The following is a 21,216-nucleotide window of genomic DNA, read 5'->3' on the forward strand; positions in this document are numbered from 1 at the left end:
GGCGTCACCTCAGTCGTGATCGTTTCTCCTAAAGTTGTTTGGGCACTTGTTGTTAAGGAAGGCAGAGTGGTGCTGGTTGGTTCCTGAGGAGTGTGTGTGTCCTGTGCTGATCCTTCCTCCTCGCCTGAGGTGGAGCCCTCAATGTCACTGGGGGTCGCTGGCGGTGATCCATCTTCAACATCACCAGAAGTGGGTGTAGAGATGGACAGTAAAGGGGTTTGAGTGGAGATTACAACATCTGGAACAGCAGAGGTGCTCTTTGTTCCTTCTGCAATTTCAGTCGCATCTGTGGACACGTGCAGTTCAGTTGTGGGAGAGACAGAGAGCTCTTCCACAGACCCTTCTGGCTGAGTCACCTCAGCATTACTGTCATCATCCGGGGGTTGGGTCTCTGATCCCTCCACCTCTTTGTCAAACACAGAGGTGCTGACTTGCTGGCTTCCTTCAGGGGGTGTGGGTGTATGAGATGTTTGGGTTTGTTCTGAAGCTTTGGTTACTGCTGTGCCAGATGGTGAAACAGTGGACACTGCTTCAGTGGATGTAGTTATGATGTCACTTGGTCCCTCTCTGGTTTCTGAAAAAGATGATACACCCTCAGCTGTTTGCTCTGTTTTGGATGGGGTGGTTTCCACAATTGTTGTGACAGGTGTAGAGGTTGCAGTCACTTCTATCTTTACAGCAGGGCCTTGTGTGGTTGACTCAGCCTGCTCTGGAGGTGACAGAGGAGGAGTTGACTCCACATGAACCATCTCAGGGCCATAGCTTTCAAACAATGTGTCCAGAGTGGACATTGACAAAGGCAGTGGGGAAGTTGAGAACAGTTCCTCCTTGGGCACCAAAGAGATCTCATTCTGAACCTCAGTCTCATCTGTTATAGTACCAATCTCTATCACAGAGTAATCAAAAACGGTGGGGGTCATCTCCTCCTCGCTGCCCCCCAGCGCGGTCACATTGCCCTCAAACTGGAACTGGTCTCCTCCTGGTCTCCTCCCAACCTCCTCCTCTATCCGTCTTCTCTCTGGCTCCAGGGTCACCTCATGTTTTCCATTGATGAAGCTCAGCATTGGGGTGATGGTGACAGCAGCAGAGGAGAATAAGTCAGGTTGTCCACTGGCCAGCATGGGCTCACCATCCACCAGGGAGAGGGTGGCCTGGTCAGGAACGGCAGGGATGATAGGGAACTGACTCAAAGTGTCTAAGATCAGCAGAGTCGCATCCACTGAAAAGAGACAGGGAAATGGAAAGAAAAGAAGAGTGAGAAAGAGAGAGAGAGAGATAGAGGGAGAAAGAGGAGGGAAAGAGACTGATTACAATACATGACAATGACACTATAAAAAGTAATTGTGTTGCTAACATTAGTTCATGCATTTATTTATACTTATTACTATATAATTATTGAAAGTGATTGATAAAGTGCACAAAATGAACAATTGTGACATTGTTCTTAAACTTATGATTAGATTTCTTTCCTCCTGAAATGTAACCTCACTGAACACAGTAATGGCCATTCTGTATAATTTTACTAAAGTGTGGATTTTCCAAAGCTACAAAGAGTAGATTATGTGAAAATATACACATTCCTATCCATACGGAAATTGAAAAGCATTCCCACTGGGCACAGACATCAGTTCAACGTCTAGTTTTGATTTACATTTAGTTAAGGTGTGCATTCAACGTGAAATCAACAAAACATTTCACCATGTCATTGGATTTAGGTTGAAAGTTAGGTGAAAAACATACAAAATGCTCTGACCTTTTGCAAATCCAACACATTTTCCATGTTGATTCAACGTCATCACATAGGGGGTTGAAATGTTGTGGAAACAATGTTGATTCAACCAGTTTTTGCCCAGTGGGTTGTCTCAACTTTCACAGTTCTCCGTCCAGGCTGTATTTAGTGAGTTGAAATTGAAATAAAAACAATTTCACGTTTGCCCTTCCTCTTTCAGCTGAACTCTATTAAGCTCCATGGTTTACAAAAACATTGGACCTGAAATCATGTAAGATCACCTAGGCCTAGGTCATCAGTGGGGGGGAAGGAGTCCGCTTCTACTCCTGTTAACCTTTATTATTTGTAGGTCCTCTCTCTAGTCACGAATAGCAGGGGATGGTAAAATCGAGTGGCAAGATCCCGCACTAAGTAGAGCTCAGCAGCTAATGCCTGTTATGTGCTTATGACTTAATGATTTGATATGGTCACAGCATCGTCACAACAAAGATAACATGAGAAGACTAGTCACTTTAAAGGTCAGCCTACAAATAACCAAAATATTATAAATCAAATCGTCTCGTACATACTTGAAAACTTTGGCTTGTCTGCCAACTGAATACCATCCAAACCATAATCCACAGATTTATATCCCCAATTAATTTTCTAAGAAAATATGACCACAACCATAAGACCACAAGTGAGTCAGAAATGTAACATTTAGGCTTAACATTGAGGATTCCAAATTAAACAGTGACACTTCCAAACATCTTCGTGGAACATCGTTTGCTTGTCTGGGGTTACCACTATTGCATTACAGGTCTTATGAAATATCTGTATTGATGGTGGCCACTTCCAACTTGGATTCATAAATCCTACATGTCCTGCAATACTACAGATGTAGGATCTTAATTTGATCACCCTGTTGCAGGAGAAATTTCCTGCAATGCAGGAAATGTAAAACTTGTAGTGTATGAGGTTTAAAAAGGCTTCTGAAATTTCCCCTTTGAAATTTCAGACCTGATTTACCCTTACAAAAACTGTATCAACCCCTACAACAATGTCCATTAATTATAATCCTCATAAGAATTTACATTTCCTGTTGCTTGCTGCAGGATTATTTTCCTGCTGTAGCAAACTGGCTCAAATGAAGATCCTGCATCTGTACACATTCACAAACAATCAAATACCACACATACAGTATAGTGGTCCAATGACCTTGTGTGACCCTAGGCTTCATCAGTAGTTTTTTTTTCTCCATCAGCTGTGTTAATTTCTTCTTCTTTTTTATGGTAACTCAGGAGCATCCTTCACTCTCTCTAAAGCACAAAGCTATCCCCATCTTCCTACACGCTTTACGCCTTGCTTTGGAAAGCACACTAAGTGACATGCTTCACCTGTTAAGAGGATGGCATCTGGTACACCTCACAATACTTGGCAGTGATGTTTCAATCAGGCTGTTATGGGGAGCATTAAAGAATGCGTATGCTCGGTGTAACACGGCCCTTAAGCCCATGTCCTGCGGGCTGAAAGGTTCCCCTCAGACCCCAAGTCAACTAAGGCCCTGAGCAAAGACAGACATCCTGTTCCTGCCCTGCTTTGCAAACAAGAACGGCTGTTCGTAGTCAAACCCTGAGCAGATCCATTGGATGTCAGAGTGTCTCCCTGAAGAGGAACACGTGCCACATCTGATGATCGGCCCACACAACTGTACAGCCTTTGGAAAAGAAGTCCTCACATGTCCCCTCGAGATGCACACTCCTGTGTTTTTTTCCTTCCTCTTATTAATAACAAACGTTGTGAGTCAGCCAGTTCTTCACACCCTGATCTGACGGCACTAAAATGTATTATAAAGCAGGTGGTAAATGGCTTGGCAGAACACAGAGCAGTGTGGTCATCTCTCTGTCATGGTAATCAGCTCACCATTCTTTGGCTTGATCTGTTTACCATTTTCTACTTGCAATCCAACCAGCGCCAGGGTAGGGAATAATGGTTATTCATTCACCATTCACCACACACTCCTCCTCTATCTATTTCTCTCTCCCATCTGAAAAGAAAAGTTTCCCACAAGCTGTGGCTCAGATAGATTAATGGCTGGAAGAGAGAACACCTGCAGGAGCCGAGAGCTGCAGAGGCTGACACTTGTTTAAGGCCAGTGGAGCCTGGGAACACAGGAGAGCAACAACCCACCTGTTACACACACACCCTCTTTAATCACTGCATCTTACCTCACCACACACTGCCAAGCACCCTACCCTTTCCACTCCCCCCCACCACTACCCCCACCACCACCACTACTACCACTACCCCCACCACTACCCCCACCACTACCCCTACCACTACCCCCACCACTACCCCTACCACTACCCCCACCACTACCCCACCACTACATTTTTTACATTTGTTTTTTACATTTTTAGTAGACACTCTTATCCAGAGCAACTTACAGTAGTGAATACATACATTTCATTCATTTCAGACCTTTTTTTTGTCTCTTTTTTTTTTGTACTGGCCCCCCATGGGAATCGAACCCACAACCCTGGCGTTGCACACGCCATGCTGGCGTTGCAAACACCATGCTCTACCAACTGAGCCACAGGGAAGACTACCACCACCCCCACCACTACCCCCACAACTACCACTACCCCCACCACCACTACTACCACTACCCCCACCACTACCACTACCACTACCCCCACCACCACTACCCCCACCACTACCACTATCACTATCCCCACCACTACCCCCACCACCACTACCCCCACTACTACCCCCACCACTACCACTACCCCTAACCCCACCACTAACACTATCACTATCCCCACCACTACCCCCACCACCACTACCCCCACCACTACCCCTACCCCCACCACTACCACTACCCTCACCACTACCCCCACCCCACCACCACTACCCCCACCACTACCACTACCCCTACCCCCACCACTACCATTATCAATATCCCCACCACTACCCCCACCACTACCACTACCCCCCCACCACTACCACTACCACTACCACTACCCCCACCACTACCACTATCCCCACCACTACCACTACCCCCACCACTACCCCCACCCCCACCACTACCTCCACCACTACCACTACCCCCACCACTACCACTACCCCCACCCCCACCTCTACCACTACCCCCACCCCCACCACTACCACTATCCCCACCCCCACCACTACCACTACACCCACCACTACTACTACCCCCACCACCACTACCACTAACTTACCCTCACCCCCACCACCACGCCTCCCCACCTCCCTCTTGGCCCTCCCTGCCTCAGTTGCTCAGTGGCGGGTGCCCAAGCTCCTGGTGACATATTACACATCTGTTAAAATAAAACCAGCAGCCCACATAAACCCAGGCCAGCAGTGGCTCTGGAGGGAGAGCAGTGCTCCATGCTGAGGACAGGCACAAACACTCTGCTGTGTGCGAATCATGACCTCAACCACAAAACTCACCAGCTGCACAGCACCACTGCTTCAGAGTCCAGACCTATCTCCTGACTCTAATTCAGTGGGCAGGTAGGTCATGTGGTTGCTTTGGAGGAATCATTTTGTACTGGAGGGCACATAACTGAAGATCAAATTATAAGTGGACAAATATCAGTTTTCTGTCCTCACTGGAGTCATTGTAGCCTATACAAAGGGCTTGATAAGTGACAATAATCACTCACATCTCCCTGATCAGAATGAACAAAATTATCCCATAAGGGCACAGTGATATTTAAACGTGCAATAAAATATCACTGTGCCCTTATGGGATCATTTTGTTCATTCTGATCAGGGAGATGTGAGTGATTATTGTCACTTATCAAGCCCTTTGTATAGGCTACAATGACTCCAGTGAGCACAGAAAACGGAGGCCAACTCCCATAAGCAAGTGGTGTCTCCTGTGGTGGCACAAAACAGTCAAGCCACCACGCCACCAGCTATGTCCTCACAGAGAGGAGAGATTTTTTCTTAGTGGTGACATCACCCTTGAGGTGGTGTCCAGGCTTCAGTGTGCTGACAGGCATCTGTGCTTACTCAGGTAGGCTGCCAAGCCTCCTCCTTTACTGTCAGGCTGGCAGAGGGAGCTACGTGTGCGCACACACACACACACACACACACACACACACACACACACACACACACACACACACACACACACACACACACACACACACACACACACACACACAAGCTGTGCCCTGGGTCTGTGGTGTGGCTCCTCTGAGCACAGTGTTGGCTCTCTCCCCAGCAGGCTGCACCAGCAGGCCTGCACTCTGAGAGGGAGTCCAGATCACCTGTAGCCAGGCTCAATAGCAGCCATGTCCCATGGCTGTGCCAAACCAAGCATGTCCTGTAGCACCGTGCTAGATCACCACACTCATCTACAGCTAGGTTAGCACCACAGCGGGTCAGTAACACTGGAGTATCCCCCTGTTTTCTCCTTCTCATTTTTCTCATCCTCAAGGCCAGCCATATCCTCATTTTCACATAAATGCTGAGAGACAAGTAGCAAATATCCCCATATACTGTAATCTGAAGTGGGTGAGGTAATGTTACTGACACATGTAAAAGGCCACTTCAGCAGAAACTGCATGCCAATTCGCTTACGACACATTAAGGATTTTATTGCCTTACACTGCTTGAAATTAAAGAGGAAAAGTGGCATATTGACACTTGGTAAAATATTACAATCATGCTATTAATCTGTAATCTAGCATTACTCAAAAAGCATGAGTAATCACACCTGAAACACACTGGCACTCTGAGCAACCATCAATAACCTGCTGAATAAATTGTCAGGCACCTGTACAGTAATCCCTCCCACTGGCCGATTGACTGTGAGGTGAGGCCACACACTCCCTCGTCCTACACTGTCGCGGCTGCCTCAGTGAAGAAGAATACCAGCGATAGCAAAACGCGACGTGGAGAGAGTTATTCTTAACATTGGTAATTTACATAACTCAGGTCCTGGAGGCCTCACTGCTATGCTGACCACAAAACCTGTTAATCCAATAAACAGCTGCTTTCTGAGAGACTGCGAAGTTCTCCATTTCTCATTCTGTGTTAATTTCCCTCTGAACCCCCAGTCTGTCTGGACATCTGTTCAGCTGGACTGACTGCCTGAACTGAGGTGGTCCAGGCACTAAGAACCAAGTAGTCTCTTAACGGATGTGGGGAGAGAGGATCCACTGAGGAATTCACTAGCTAGCAGGGGAGAGGAAAACATTTACAAAAAAAGGGTTTTGCAAGGGGTCCCTTGACAGGTCTACAGGGGTGGAAATATATTTAATATATTTAATGATTAGAAATAATGTTGTTTTGTTTCTGTTGCTCTGTAACAGTGTCAGAAGATGTACAATTGTGACAATATGCTAATGTTGCCTTTGTTCTTCTGTCATTTTCAAAGGGTCCTCTGATGTAAATAACCTACATGATTCTTGCCTGGTCCAAGGTTTTCATGAAACACACTCAAGTAGCCTATATAGAGTAAAATGTTTTAAAATATGAGAATTATATGACACTATAAAGGCAAAGCAACGTCGGTATTCTTCAGCATTGTTTAGACAAGCTAATTTGCTATAGCAATGTATGTGTTCAGTGCAGTAGTGGTTCCACACTATAATTGGCTATCCAAATGACAAGACAAGTCATAATTTTCCTTTTCAAGTATCCAGCTCAAAAAAAGCCATTGTGGCAATATACGTAGAGATGCATGTTTTCAATCAGCTAGAATGAACTTCACCCATGGTAAATCAGAATACGGTTCGACTATGCTTCGTTTTTGCAGATAGGTTTACACAAAGACGATCTTTGTTTCACGATCAAGAGAGTATAAAATATTAGTGCTCCATGCTCCTCCAAACTACAGCATCTCCAAAAGAAAACAGCTACACCATTTGCAAAGCCAAAAACTACAAACATGTTCCATAATGGTATTGAAATGAACAACAGTCACACCAAAGCTAATGCTGATATGGCAGCGCCTCCATGTGTATGTCTGTGTGTGTGTGAGAGAGAAGGAGAGAGAAAGAGAGAGAGAGAGAGAGAGAAAGAGAGAGAGAGCAGCACATGCATTCTCCTTGGCAGAGAGTCAACCCCCCCACCCCCCTTTCAGCACCCTGGACAGCACATGGTCTTACTGTCTCTTGCCAACCCCCTCTACTGTACATTCATGTTCATTGGCAGAGAGCAGCAGCACAGTAGGCAATAAGTGTTAACACATGCCTGCGTTACAGACTCTCTGTCATATAGGCCTATGCCTAAACATATTGAAAATGAAAAGAGCTGTTATTCACAGTAAAACCAAAACATGTACTGTGCTTATGTTTTAAAATGCAAGTTGACAGGAGGAGAGTGATCAAGTTGAAGACCCATCCTAGTAACAGTAGCCTATCATATCTGACCTCCTACTAGAGCAGACATAAAGGATCCCGGGTAGGGACAGACCTGAAAGACTACTAAGCACATGTGCACCACATGACCGTGTAGTAGGCCTAATCCTATTATAGGGAGGTCCTGATCTTTCCAGGTGATGCACAGCAAACCTTAACCACTGCAATCAACATAATTGGAGACATCCAGGTTATCACTGTCATGAAAATAAACATAATCTGGAGAGCTACTGGAAGTTTGACCTTTATATGTCATACTTTATATTGATCACCAAACGTTGAATTGTTACAGATCAACGTTTACCTCTAATGTTTGCCTATATCATATGACCATAGCATTGTATGTAATGGAATACAGTGAACAAGAGGTATTCTTCTTACCTGACTTGTTCTGCTTCTGCTCGTCAACATTGACAATGATGACATGGATTGGAAGTCCATCTGGGCCCACTGTGGCTGGAGCCCTGGTGGGCTTGATCACGGCGGAGGTCATGTGGGCAGATGTGAAGTATTCTGTGTCGATGTCTGTGTTGGTGTCTGGGTCTTCAGTCAGGGTTTCACAGGGGAACTCAGGGATGTGAGTGGTGGACTCTTCAATGACCTGGACGCCTGAGGTCACATCCTCAGCTGACGTCTCAATGTTGATGAGAATGGCAACTGCTGTTGTGCTCACTGAGGAAAGCTGCTTGGATGTCATGGTTGCATGTAGTGTGGGGGATTCAGTTGGTGGGGCCTGTGTTTGACTTGCCTCCTCCCTGTACACGGTGGCTAGTGTCGCTACATCATGAGGAAGAGGTTTCTGGGTGGCCTCAGCTTCAAAAACACCCTCTGTCTCAGCCGGGTGAGTCACGGCTTGCACGGTTGAATCTTGGGATGAGGGTGTGGTCACGGCATCAGTTTCTGAGCCATCTAAAGGCTTCAATGATGAATCCGTTGGTATTGCTGAGTGTGTGGTTCCTGGTTGTGTCGGGGTGGCGGTGGTCTCTATGCAGGTGCCGGGATCTGTATCACACATGATTGGGAGAATGGTGGGAGATGTGCTGGTTGAGGGCTCATCATGTACCTCTTGGGTTGGAGGAACTGGTGGAAGTCTCTCTACAATTCCTTCAGAGGATCCCTCAAGGACCTCTACTGCTGAGGGTTGGGCAGTAGCCTCAACTTCACTATGATCAATTGGTTGAGAAATAGCACCACTTACTGACACATCTGGAGTGGTAGAGGCAGTCATCATTGTGGAATCATCTGTGGTTTCAAGAGTGTAGGACAGTTCAGTTACATGTAGACTGGAATCATCTGTAGTGTCCTCGGTATTAATAGGTTCATCTGTAGTTTGCTCAGAGGTGATTGATTCTTCTGTAGTTTCCTCAGTGGTGATTGATTCAGTTGGTTCGGTTGTCGAAACTGATTGGGCGTCTTTCAGGTTTAAGGTTATCTCTGGAGTAATCCCTTCTAGGACGGTTTCCTCTGTGTTTCCATGAGCAAACATGGGTTCTGTGCTTGGAGAGGCCTCTAGAAGAATGTCAGGCTGAACCGTGCCAACTTCAATCATGGAGTGATCCTCTGGTTCTTCTGTGGCTTCAGCCAATCTCGGCCCAGATTCTGTGCTCTGTGGCTGGGCCACGGTGGTACCTACAGACTCTTCAGGTTTGGCATCTTCCAACTGGACGGCTGCAGTGGCCGGAGGGGGAGCAGTGGAGGTAGATTCACCAGGATGTGGAGCTGTTGGACTTCCTGTTGTAGTGGGTGGAGCTTGGAACGAGTCTCCACGGCCTGGGTACGACTCCACATGGCTTGAGATTTCCTCAAAGTCAGTGATGTGGGAATCGGGGAAGGGCGTTGTAATGACATTGTCAATGGTCTGCTTGGTGATGGTGGCAACGGTAGTGTGTGGCTCTGTAGCAGCGGTTGTGTGTAGCGGGGTCACCTCCTCAAGATCATCTTCATGTGTCACCGGGGTGGGGCGAGGCGGGGCCATGCTGGTTGAGAACATAGACGGAGTTGCTGCTGTCTCAGCTGATTCTCCTGTCTCTGTGACAAGTTCAGAACTCAGGGTCTGGGTAGTGCTGCCTCTGTCCAGAGAAGAGAGCTCTGTTGTGGAGCCAATGGGGGATGTGGCCAGCATGGGGGGGGGCGTGGTAGAACCCTCCACAGACACATCCACCCAGGTCGTCTGATTTCTCAGCTCCCTCCTAGCTGTGGACAGAAGAATAGAAATAAAGTGTATTACTGTCAATGAAATCCCCAGACCAAAAAAAGTGCCTGAAACAAAAAGAACCAATGACCGACACATAAAAATATGATCAGGCCCAAAAATAGTTTGTTACATAAGAACAGCGTGATTAATAGACAGTAAATTCATATCCCTCTGTCTTATTTTTGGACCACTTAACTATTTAATCTGGGATCTTTCATTCTATTTTCAAACTACCCAGTTCCTGTCTGAGGCTCACTGGCTGGCACCAGAATGGTACGTTTGTCTTGGCTGTACCTTGCCAACTCACTCAATCCACCAGATTTCACACAGCACTACCCACTTACAATACAGCACACACGCTGGTGTATGGCACGACGCCAGTATAGACTTCACTATAAACCCTACAGTGAGTGTCCTCAGAAGACCCAGCCTGTAGACCTACAAATCATGACATTGTCTCCCACAGTTGCAATAAGTCTAATAATGCAAACTCTGGAATAAAAGGAGAGCAAAATAATAGAAAACTGAATGATTGATTAGCATTATTGGCTAATTGTTTATGAAACAAAGCAAAGTAATCCCCTTCAAACGTAATTCCCCTTAATAAACGTGGGACTCATCTTACAACTTTCTATATACTTGCAGAGTTTATAATAATTTGTAACACTTGGTTAAAAGTGTTTCTTCTTGTGAGAAAACAACAAAATCTGAGTAAAATACCAGGCATGGCTTAATAACATAGTGTTGCCATGGCATTTGAGTGTAGGGCATGAAAGAACTCTGTGTAAACATGAGGCTTAGAGACACATCAAAGCTTTGACAGCTGTTGTGTTTATCACTAGTCACTCCATAAATTCTCACTTTCTCTCCAAGAAATAATGATATTATTCTGAAATGATTTTTGACATGTTATGGAGGAGACAGTCCCTGGAGCATCAGTATTGGAAGCAGTTTCCCATCCCTGAGGTTTGTAATCATAACAAAGGTTCAAATTACCAAACAATGGTCATAAATTGTGTCTCGAAGTCCAGTATTATCATGTTGATCCATTCAGAATGTTCTTTCCCCCCATTCCCACCACTAGCACAGGCTAGTTTGCCTAGCACAGGCAGATACTGTAATGTAGGTGAGGTCATTTTCAAACTTTCTATTTTAAATGTTAAGACAAGTACCAACTTTGAACAGTCATTTTACATTTCCTACAGTGTCTATCGGCATGCATGTAGCCATTAAGTGTGAATTAAACAGTAGTGTAAAGTACTACTTAAGTAGTTTTTTGGGGTATCTGTACTTTACTTTACTATTTACTTTTACTTCATTACATTCCTAAAGAAAATTATGTACGTTTTACTCCATACATTTTCCCTGACACCCAAAAGTACTCGTTACATTTTGAATGCTGGGCAGGACATGAAAATCGTCTAATTCACTTATCAGGAGAACATCCCTGGTCATCCCTACTGCCTCTGATCTGGTGGACTCACTAAACACATGCTTCGTTTGTAAATTATGTCTGAGTGTTGCAGTGTGCCCCTGGCTATCCCTAAATTAAAAAAAACAAGAAAATTGTGCCATTTGGTTTGCTTAATATAAGGATTTGAAATGATTTATACTTTCACTTTTGATACTTTAGTATATTTTAGAAATTACATTTACTTTGATATATTTTAAACCAAATACTTTTACACTTTTACTCAAATAGAATTTTACTGGGTGACTTTCACTTTTACTTGAGTCATGTTCTATTAAGGTATCTTAACTTTTTCTCAAGTATGACAATCGGGTGCTTTTTCCAGCACTGGAATTAAACAGCACATTAACTTTTAGATGTCTATTGTTGTGGTTTTGTGGATTAGCTCTTGCTTTTTGGTCTCTTTGTGCCTGTCATCGCACGGTCTCTGTGTTTACTGGTGTTGTTCCTCCCTGTGCTCCAGCTCCTGACTTCATGTGGTTACGGGAACTGTTCCTCCAATATTCCTATTACATAGCCTAATCATAATTATGATCCCTCCCTATAAGCTACAGCACTGAAGGAATATTAAAGGTTAAGCTGCTAAGCGATCAAGACTATATTCCTCCCAGTCTGGTCTCAATGACTGGATCAAAGCTTGATTGTTCAGAAGGCACATCCTTGCTCGTTCTCTCCCTGTCCCTATGTCTGACTCACTCTCCCCCTCTCCCTCTCTCCCTCTTTCCCTCTTTCCCTCATATATACACACACACACACACACACACACACACACACACACACACACACACTCCTCTCCTCAGCGGCGCGACAGGCTGTGTAAAGCAGATGACAGCTGTTCAGCATTGCGTACTTTCCCTCCGTCTCTACCAGCTATCTCTGATGTAAGGTGTGAGACCATTTTTTCCCTAGCAGGGAAAATAGTCTGTGGTCTGTTGGAAAGCAGAGGGAGTGCACTATCTGTTTGTGTGCTGTCACTGTTACCCGGTCCTTTGTTTTCTCCAGTCCAGGGACCAAATTATCCCTCCATTTTCCTCCTCTGCCACTCATCTACAGTAACTGACTAATGTATATATAATGTCTTATTTGGTGTTTTTGTGTTCCTGGAAGGGGAAATGATGAAGTGTCCCAGTCAATGGAAAAGGGGGTACTTGAAAAGTACTTAGGTGAGAACAAAACCAAAAAGGGAGAGCTAAAAGGCAACACAGGGAGATCTAAAATGGAATACAGGAATGTGGAGGTAAGGGTGCCCTCTTTATGTGACCTCCTAACCCTGTGACTTCTAGCGTCTCTCAGGGAGGCCCAATGGCCTGGCAGGGGGCGGCTTATCTAGCCGATCCTCGTTTAAAAAGATGGAATGGCTAGGTCAGAGGTCGGCTTATCTAGCCGACCCTCGTTTAAAAAGATGGAAAGGCCAGGTCAGAGGTCACCAAGGCTGACTGGTTTTAGAAGTCTGGTCAGTAGCTCCATCCGTTATCCTAACGTCTGCTCTGATAACTACCAAGTGAGTGTTACAGAAAAGGGGCAAACTCTGACAGCGGAAACGAGAGGAGAGAGGAGAAAAGAGAAAGATAAGGAGAGGAGAAAGGGTGACAGACCTGTATCTGCACTTTCTTTTGGTGGCCGAGTCATTTGGCATCACCTGGAGATGTCATGTTTAGATAGAGTTTGTATTACTTGGATCAAATAACTATATTAAGTATTATATATTTTTTATATTTGTATCTTTTATGAGGTAGTATGTGACTGTTTTCTCTGCTCAACTGCACCAATGAGGTCATTCAAAGCTAGCCACAGAGAAAGAAAACACAAAATGTGCCCAGCCTTGAAGTAATACAGATATTACAGCCGGACAGATAATGACTGTGACTCTCCAACACACTATTGGTAAATAAATCGTCCATTAGTATCAGATTGGGCTATGCATCAAGTAAAACACCCATCAGATTGGGCTATGCATCAAGTAAAACACCCATCAGATTGGGCTATGCATCAAGTAAAACACCCATCAGATTGGGCTATGCATCGAAATCAAAGGCAGCAAGAGTTTAGAGTCATGATTTCATTCTACTGTAAGCCAATCCCAATTTAGCCTGTAACAGGCTACACAGTCTATCTAGCACAAAACGCACAACGCTCTTCATAGGGATCTGTTTAGTCTGTTTTGTTGACAAAAACAGAAACAGAAACATGAAAATGAACATGCAAATAAACCATACACTCAATACAAGGTGAGTTATACACAACATATTGAGAGTGGACTGTTTTGTAGACATTTCAGTATTTGTGTCAGAGAGGGTGCCGACAAGATGAGGATTGGTGGGTGGGAGTGAAGCAGCTGCACTCTAAAGGGGGGACATCCCAGCACTGTCCTTGACCAGAAATATTAAACCTTCTCTCACCTCAGTCTGTGTCTGAGTAGTGTAGTCTGAGAGTGCTCTGTTAAAATCCAAAAGGAACCCTTTCCACATAGATGCCTGTGTATGTTTACCTGTAAAGCAGTAGGCTCCCAGCTGGGTGGAGGGTTCTGGGAAGCCAGTCTGGTTCCTGTAGCGGTACATGGTCCTGACGCCCAGTAGACCTCCACCGCACTGCATTCTGGGTACGGCGACAGGATGGCGAGCGCTACCGTCGGAGAGCCAGCCATAGTCACATCTGTCCAGACCCTGTCTCCAGGCGGAGTGGAGCTGACCCGGCGACGCCAGTACGGCATTCCTGTTCTCACACTCCTTCTTCGCCTCCTCAAATGTCATCTTACGGGTCACAGGCGCATAGTACACCTCACCTGAAAACAAACAGACATTACATGTAAATTGTGACTTTCTAGTGACTGGGCATCAGGATGTTGTAATACAACTTATATGTGTGCTATCACTGACTATAGTGTTATCACTAACTTTTTGGTCCTTTAAAAACCTGCTGCAGGTAAAATATTGTGTGATAGAGCTTGGAAAATAAATACATGTGACTTTGGATGACAACATAATGATGTTTGTTTCCCTGCCATGATACTAACGAGTATCACAATACTGGTATCATCCACAACAAATATGTCATTCCAATTTGACCATGGTAGCAGTGTCATAAAGATATAGAGCCATTACTATAAGCCAGTGTCAGTGCAGTGCAGGGCTCTGGGCCTAAACCTTCTCCCACTAATTCATTTAGGACTATAGTACAGCATTCATTCCATTATCCTGAGGTGGGCTAGCAATGCTGACTATGTGTTTCACTCTCAAAGACAGTCTGTCCCTCATGCCATTAGTCCATAGTTAAAGAAGTTAACTTCATTACTCATCATCCAAAGTTTTCACTAAATAAAGATGACAACACTTATTGATTATGTTTTCAACCTGCCTGGATTGGAATATAGTTCAAAACAAGTGACAGTGGGGATAAAAAAAACTGCATGTTTTCAGTTAAGATTTGGGTGTAACCTTCACTGTCTTCTCAGTAGTTTCCATATGAATTCTCCCATACTTTAAACCTTACAAATTTACTGCTGTAAGTTTCGGACATCCCCAGTCGCAGTGTCTGGTGTTAAATGTGTCTTTAATAAAGCAGGCGTGAGACATATTAAACACCACAACACACAACTGTCTGTTTCTGTTCTATTGCCATGTGTCTCAGTGTCAAGGGAAGTATACTCCGGTTTGCTAAACATTGAAAGATGTTCACTAAAAGTCTCAGAATCCATAAATATGCATTGATATGCACAGTAATACCATACAGAAACATTGTAGTATAAGGTATGACAGTGTATATACCATACAGAGGAAGTATGTACAAGGTACAGTATGACAGTGTATATACAATACAGGTACCATTTTGGATTCAGGATCAGGGGTGTTTGATGCTATTTCCTACTTCACAGCAAAAAAAAAGAAATAAAAAAAAAAGAAATATAAATGATGAGCCTAGTTTAGCCAAGGAGAAAACACTGAGCTATATAGGGAGAAAGTTAGGACCCATGATTGGCTGAGATAATAGAGGGGGGGACAATAGACAGACTACTTTCTGGAGGACAATGCCATGCTGACTCATGCGTTTAAATGTGGTTTTTTAAAGAGATGGGTGGGCCTAAGGCTTTAGAGGGCGTTAACAATGTTGAATGGGCATAAACAAAAAAGAGCTCTCTAGGAAGTGTGAAAATCATTCAAGGTCTGTTTTCTCCTACTTCTATCCAAAATGTCAAAGAAGCATAACTTTTATCATGTTTCCCCCAACTGCAGTGTATGATATACAATTTTGAAGCTATGTGTCTGAACTTTTATAAAATGCATTAAAAGAATGAACATTTGATATAAGCTCACCTTCCTGAATTCCGTCACAAATGTTTATTTGTGTACTTTGCATTATTGACATGCATACAGTATATGTATATTGTAAATGAGAGGGTTGAACTGTGAGCAGAACATGGTGAGGTACGGGTGGGGTGGGGTGCTGCTTCCTGGCTGAGATTATACTGGAGTAACTACATGTGTTCCTCAGCTGGCCTCCATAACAGTGCATTAAGATCAACACTACTACATGTTACACCCTAATAGTATTATCATACTCCTTATGATCCAAGAGGATTTGACCTGATAATACCACAAGGAAGACACGTGTGATACCTTCCTAGCATGAGTGGCGTGAGGAGTGACGTTAGTGCTCAGAGACAAGTGATGGAGCACGCTGCGACTCACATTCAATTTGTCAGCAGGCTCAGCGTGAAGGATAAACACAGATAATAAAGTGTATTGGCTGCTCTCAGGCTTTCCCTTTATGGTGCCAGAAGCATTTAAAGCTCCCATCACCACATAGTTTCTGGTGTCATTTTTAGAGCCTTTGTGAAGGAAGGAAGGATCTGGTCCAACATTAAGCCTGGCAGTTTGTCTCTTTTGATGGTTGTGCCTGTCAGGGAAATAACGTTTGGCACCTTGCTGCTTGTCAAAGTTACGTAGAGTTACTGTAGCCTTCACTCATTCCTATTTACAGACCGCAAGTATGTTATAAACAGGCAACAAACAAAATAGAATCCAGTAAATCTTTAGAGAGGAAATGCCTTGCCACATGCATTTACTTGCTTACAATACCAGAATAAAGACCTAAATTGGTACATTGCCAACTCTTTCCATCACCAGGTGTGTAGAAACCCATTTCTCCCCCTGACTAGCATCAGTGTAGTTTAGCAGCTTGTCTGTGTATTGTTCCATTGGATGTGCTTATCTTGGTTTTCATTGGACGTACCACTAGCCAACCCTACATCCAATACCACTAGCCAACCCTACATCCAACATGTTGTTCTCTTACCATCCAGCTTGTCCACATAACAGTAGACATCATAGGTCTCTGTGGGCTTCCTGGCTCCATACGTCCTCACCCCAGCCTTCCTCTGCAGGTTGCCATAGCAGCCAGGTCTAGGTCTGGTGATTGGGTATCTACACATGCAAACAGAAGATAAGATCACGTCATGTAATTGATCCCTAACCTGTACATCATGTCATAAATGAGAAAGCCAGGGAGTCAGAATAGAGCTGGTACTGTCACTGGCTTAAACTCAGTATATGTCAGTACAGTCGTGGCTAAAAGTTTTGAGAATGACACAAATATTAATTTTCACAAAGTCTGGTGCCTCAGTTTGTATGATGGCAATTTGCATGTACTCCAGAATGTTATGGAGAGTGATCAGATGAATTGCAATTAATTTCAAAGTCCCTATTTGCCATGCAAATGAACTGAATCCCCAAAAAACATTTCCACTGCATTTCAGCCCTGCCACAAAAGTACCAGCTGACATCATGTCAGTGATTCTCTCGTTAACACAGGTGTGAGTGTTGACGAGGACAAGGCTAGAGATCACTCTGTCATGCTGATTGAGTTCGAATAACAAACTGGAAGCTTCAAAAGGAGGGTGGTGCTTGGAATCATTGTTCTTCCTCTGTCAAGCATACCTGCAAGGAAACACGTGCCGTCATCATTGATTTGCACAAAAAGGGCTTCACAGGCAAGGATATTGCTGCCAGTAAGATTGCACCTAAATCAACCATTTATCGGATCATCAAGAACTTCAAGGAGAACGGTTCAATTGTTGTGAAGAAGGCTTCAGGGCGCCCAAGAAAGTCCAGCAAGTGCCAGGACCGTCTCCTAAAGTTGATTCAGCTGCGGGATCGGGTTACCGTCAGTACAGAGCTTGCTCAGGAATGGCAGCAGGCAGGTGTGAGTGCATCTGCAAGCACAGTGAGGCGAAGACTTTTGGAGGATGGCCTGGTGTCAAGAAGGGCAGCAATGAAGCCACTTCTCTCCAGGAAAAACATCAGGGACAGACTGATATTCTGCAAAAGGTACAGGGATTGGACTGCTGAGGACTGGGGTAAAGTCATTTTCACTGATGAATCCCCTTTCTGATTGTTTGGGGCATCTGGAAAAAAGCTTGTCGGGAGAAGACAAGGTGAGCGCTACCATCAGTCCTGTGTCATACCAACAGTAAAGCATCCTGAGACCATTCATGTGTGGGGTTGCTTCTCAGCCAAGGGAGTGGGCTCACTCACAATTTTGCCTAAGAACACAGCCATGAATAAAGAATGGTACCGACACATCCTCCGAGAGCAACTTCTCCCAACCATCCAGGAACAGTTTGGTGACGAACAATGCCTTTTCCAGCATGATGGAGCACCTTGCCATAAGGAAAAAGTGATGACTAAGTGGCTCGGGGAACAAAGCATCGATATTTTTGGTCCACGGCCAGGAAACTCCCCAGACCTTAATCCCATTGATTGTGGTCAATCCTCAAGAGGCGGGTGGACAAACAAAAACCGACAAATTCTGACAAACTCCAAGCATTGATTATGCAAGAATGGGCTGCCATCAGTCAGGATGTGGTCCAGAAGTTAATTGACAGCATGCCAGGGCGGATTGCAGAGGTCTTGAAAAATAAGGGTCAACACTGCAAATATTAACTCTTTGCGTCAACTTCATGTAATTGTCAATAAAGGCTTTTGACACTTATAAAATGCTTGTGATTATACTTCAGTATTCCATAGTAACATCTGACAAAAATATCTAAAGACACTGAAGCAGCAAACTTTGTGAATATTAATATTTGTGTCATTCTCAAAACTTTTGGCCACGACTGTACACATGCAAATTAAGACCAATGACAGCTATGGCAGAGAGTTTTAGACTTCAGGCCCTGTGACAACCAGTTACCAGTAGCCTGGGAGACAGTCCTTTTCTGATTTAGCCAATTACTTCTATTTAGTTTTTGACACAAACAGAATAGAACATGGAAGGTCATCTCACCTAACTGACAGATCTGCGATCCAGCCTGCGTCACATTGGTCAAAGCCGTCATCATAGGCTGATTTCAGCTGGTCAAGGGTGGCGATGGAGGCTCCTATGGTTTGGCAGGCCTGGACAGCGCTCTTGTAGTTCATGTTGTACCTGCTGGTGCTTGCCCGGTAGTGAAACACAACACCTGGGAACAAACACACACACACACACACATACACACACACACACACACACACACACACACACACACACACACACACATAAAAACAAATGAGTTCCTGTGTAGAAAAGGGCTCTAGTAAATAATAGATGAATAATGAAAGAGTAAAAAACGGAGGGTCATGACTCCTGTCTAATAGCACACACGTGTGAAATAAATCAGGGTCTAATATGTTTGTTGTGATGATTTAGCTTAAGATGACTAGAACCTTCTGCAATGACCACAAATGAAGATAACACTGGATGATTTAGAGACGATACCATGACCCTGACTTCCCATATTTGTGGCAGTAGACTGACTCTGAAGAAATGAATGATAATTGCAGCAAGTTGGAGAAATGGGTGGTTATGTCTCTGTGAAAGCCAAAGCGATCCCAAATCAACCCATCCCTGTTTTCAATGTCCCAAATATGAGTTATGTCTGCCAGATAATGTAACTCCCCAAATAAAGATTGAGAATATAGTCATATTAAATGATTGGGACACAGTTATCCTTCTATACCACAGTTGCCATAGCTCTGGAACGGTTCTGCATAATATCCCACTTGGGACATAGACTGTAAACATGACAAGATTCAACATTGTATGTTGACACCTCATCAGTGACTGACCTTACTGTGTTTGTCTTTTATCAGATCATAACTAGTTTTCCTGGTGAGAAGATTAACTTTGCATGCCACTGTTTTCAATGAGAAACTGTTGCAATGCAAAACATTGGGAGAAAGAATGTTACACTAATACCAGATGTACTCCCTGATTAATGATTCACACATGATTGTTTCCTATGCTAAATCAAGGGGATAAAACAAGATGTCTTATTATAAGAGCATAGGGTCTCTCACCATTCAGGTAAAAAGGATGGGAACCAACAACAGGCACTAATATCATCAAACGCACACAATTCTTAGGCCTATAACGTAGCTGAGTAACTCCTCCCTATGGCATAGCCACTCCAGAAGTGATGTGTCCCACGTGACGATACATATAGAGTTGGGTGTCTCTAGCACAAAATGCAGGAAACCCCAAGTCTACAGTCGACACATGTGCTCCCTACTTTCATATTTACTGAATGACACATTGAGGGAAATTGCTTTGATTTGCTAGAAAATGTCTCCACCACTACATTCAAAGGTTGGCTCATCAACTTCATAAGCTTATCAAACATTTTCCATTGTGAACTTGCCAAAGTGTCAATGTGCTTAGCAGATATTTTCTCCAGCATAAGGAAAGAAGAAGCAGAGAAACTGACTATACAGAAATAAACAGATGACACCAACCCTTGACGTCGAGGTTGACCATGTCCTGCGTGTCCTCGATACCATACATGACCTCGCAGCGGTAGGTGCCGGCATCGCTGGCTCGGAGCTTCACCATGGTCAGAGAAGAATCCCCCACATCCTCTGGGTGGCTGGGCACTGACACACGGTTTCTGTAGATGGAGCCTATCTTAATGACGCCATTTTGGGCCACCAGCACTGTGGATTCCTTTTCCCCATCCATTTTGGTCCATTTGATGCGCAGGTAGTTGGTGCTGGTGGGGGTTACTGTGCCGTTGGCGTTGATGGAGGGCTTGGCTGTGGGCATATTGGAGAAGTGGCACGGCAAAACCACCTTCCCCGAGAGGGAGCCACTCACAGGCCTCATCATAGTTAACGTGTTGGATGCTGGGAAATTTTAAAACAAGAAAGACTAGGTAAGGCAGTTGAAAATGTATAGAGAGATTACTGAACAACGGCATGTTTTTTCAGAGAATAACAATGTTAACTCTGGTGCAGTATCAGTATGGATGATAAAGGACAACAACAATAAAAACAACAAGAAGCAATACATTGATTCAAGGTTGTCCCCTTCAACCACACTACCCAAGCTTTTCCTCTAGCTTTAAACATCTGGTAAATATAGTCTGTGACAAGCTCTTCATAAAAAGTTAAACCTTTTATTCAAAGTTGAAACA

General features: G+C 44.3%; 2 protein-coding genes across 2 annotated transcripts in view; both read right to left on the bottom strand.

Annotated features, from left to right (window-relative positions):
- Positions 1-8,803, bottom strand: part of LOC115165090 (mucin-17-like) — a 20,083-nt gene extending 11,280 nt beyond the window's left edge. Inside the window, exons 1-3 of the mRNA XM_029718126.1 lie at positions 8,488-8,803; positions 881-1,219; positions 125-442 (exon numbers count right to left, since the gene is read on the bottom strand). Of these exons, the coding sequence (XP_029573986.1) occupies positions 125-442; positions 881-1,219; positions 8,488-8,803 (973 nt within the window). The remainder of the gene's footprint in view (positions 1-124; positions 443-880; positions 1,220-8,487) is intronic.
- Positions 8,804-9,090: 287 nt separating this feature from the next.
- LOC115165092 (aggrecan core protein-like) lies at positions 9,091-20,910 on the bottom strand. The gene is made up of 6 exons (XM_029718127.1): positions 20,540-20,910; positions 19,053-19,227; positions 17,064-17,191; positions 14,260-14,553; positions 9,305-10,299; positions 9,091-9,108 (listed from the first exon to the last, which is right to left on the bottom strand). The coding sequence occupies exons 1-6, from the start codon at positions 20,907-20,909 to the stop codon at positions 9,091-9,093; spliced, it is 1,980 nt and encodes a 659-aa protein (XP_029573987.1). The 5' UTR covers position 20,910.
- Between the last annotated feature and the right edge of the window lie 306 nt (positions 20,911-21,216).

Source organism: Salmo trutta, chromosome 27, assembly GCF_901001165.1.
Source record: "Salmo trutta chromosome 27, fSalTru1.1, whole genome shotgun sequence".
Taxonomy (NCBI): Eukaryota; Metazoa; Chordata; class Actinopteri; order Salmoniformes; family Salmonidae; genus Salmo; species Salmo trutta.

Bases quoted from the DNA above. Each gene is read 5' to 3' on its own strand.
- LOC115165092 (XM_029718127.1), bottom strand. From the start codon at position 20,909: ATGATGAGGCCTGTGAGTGGCTCCCTCTCGGGGAAGGTGGTTTTGCCG. The intron at 17,192-19,052 runs GTGAGATGACCT...TTGCATGTGTAG, and splicing joins ATCGCAGATCTGTCAGTTAG to ATACCCAATCACCAGACCTA. The intron at 10,300-14,259 runs GTAAACATACAC...TTCTGTCCACAG, and splicing joins GGGAGCCTACTGCTTTACAG to CTAGGAGGGAGCTGAGAAAT.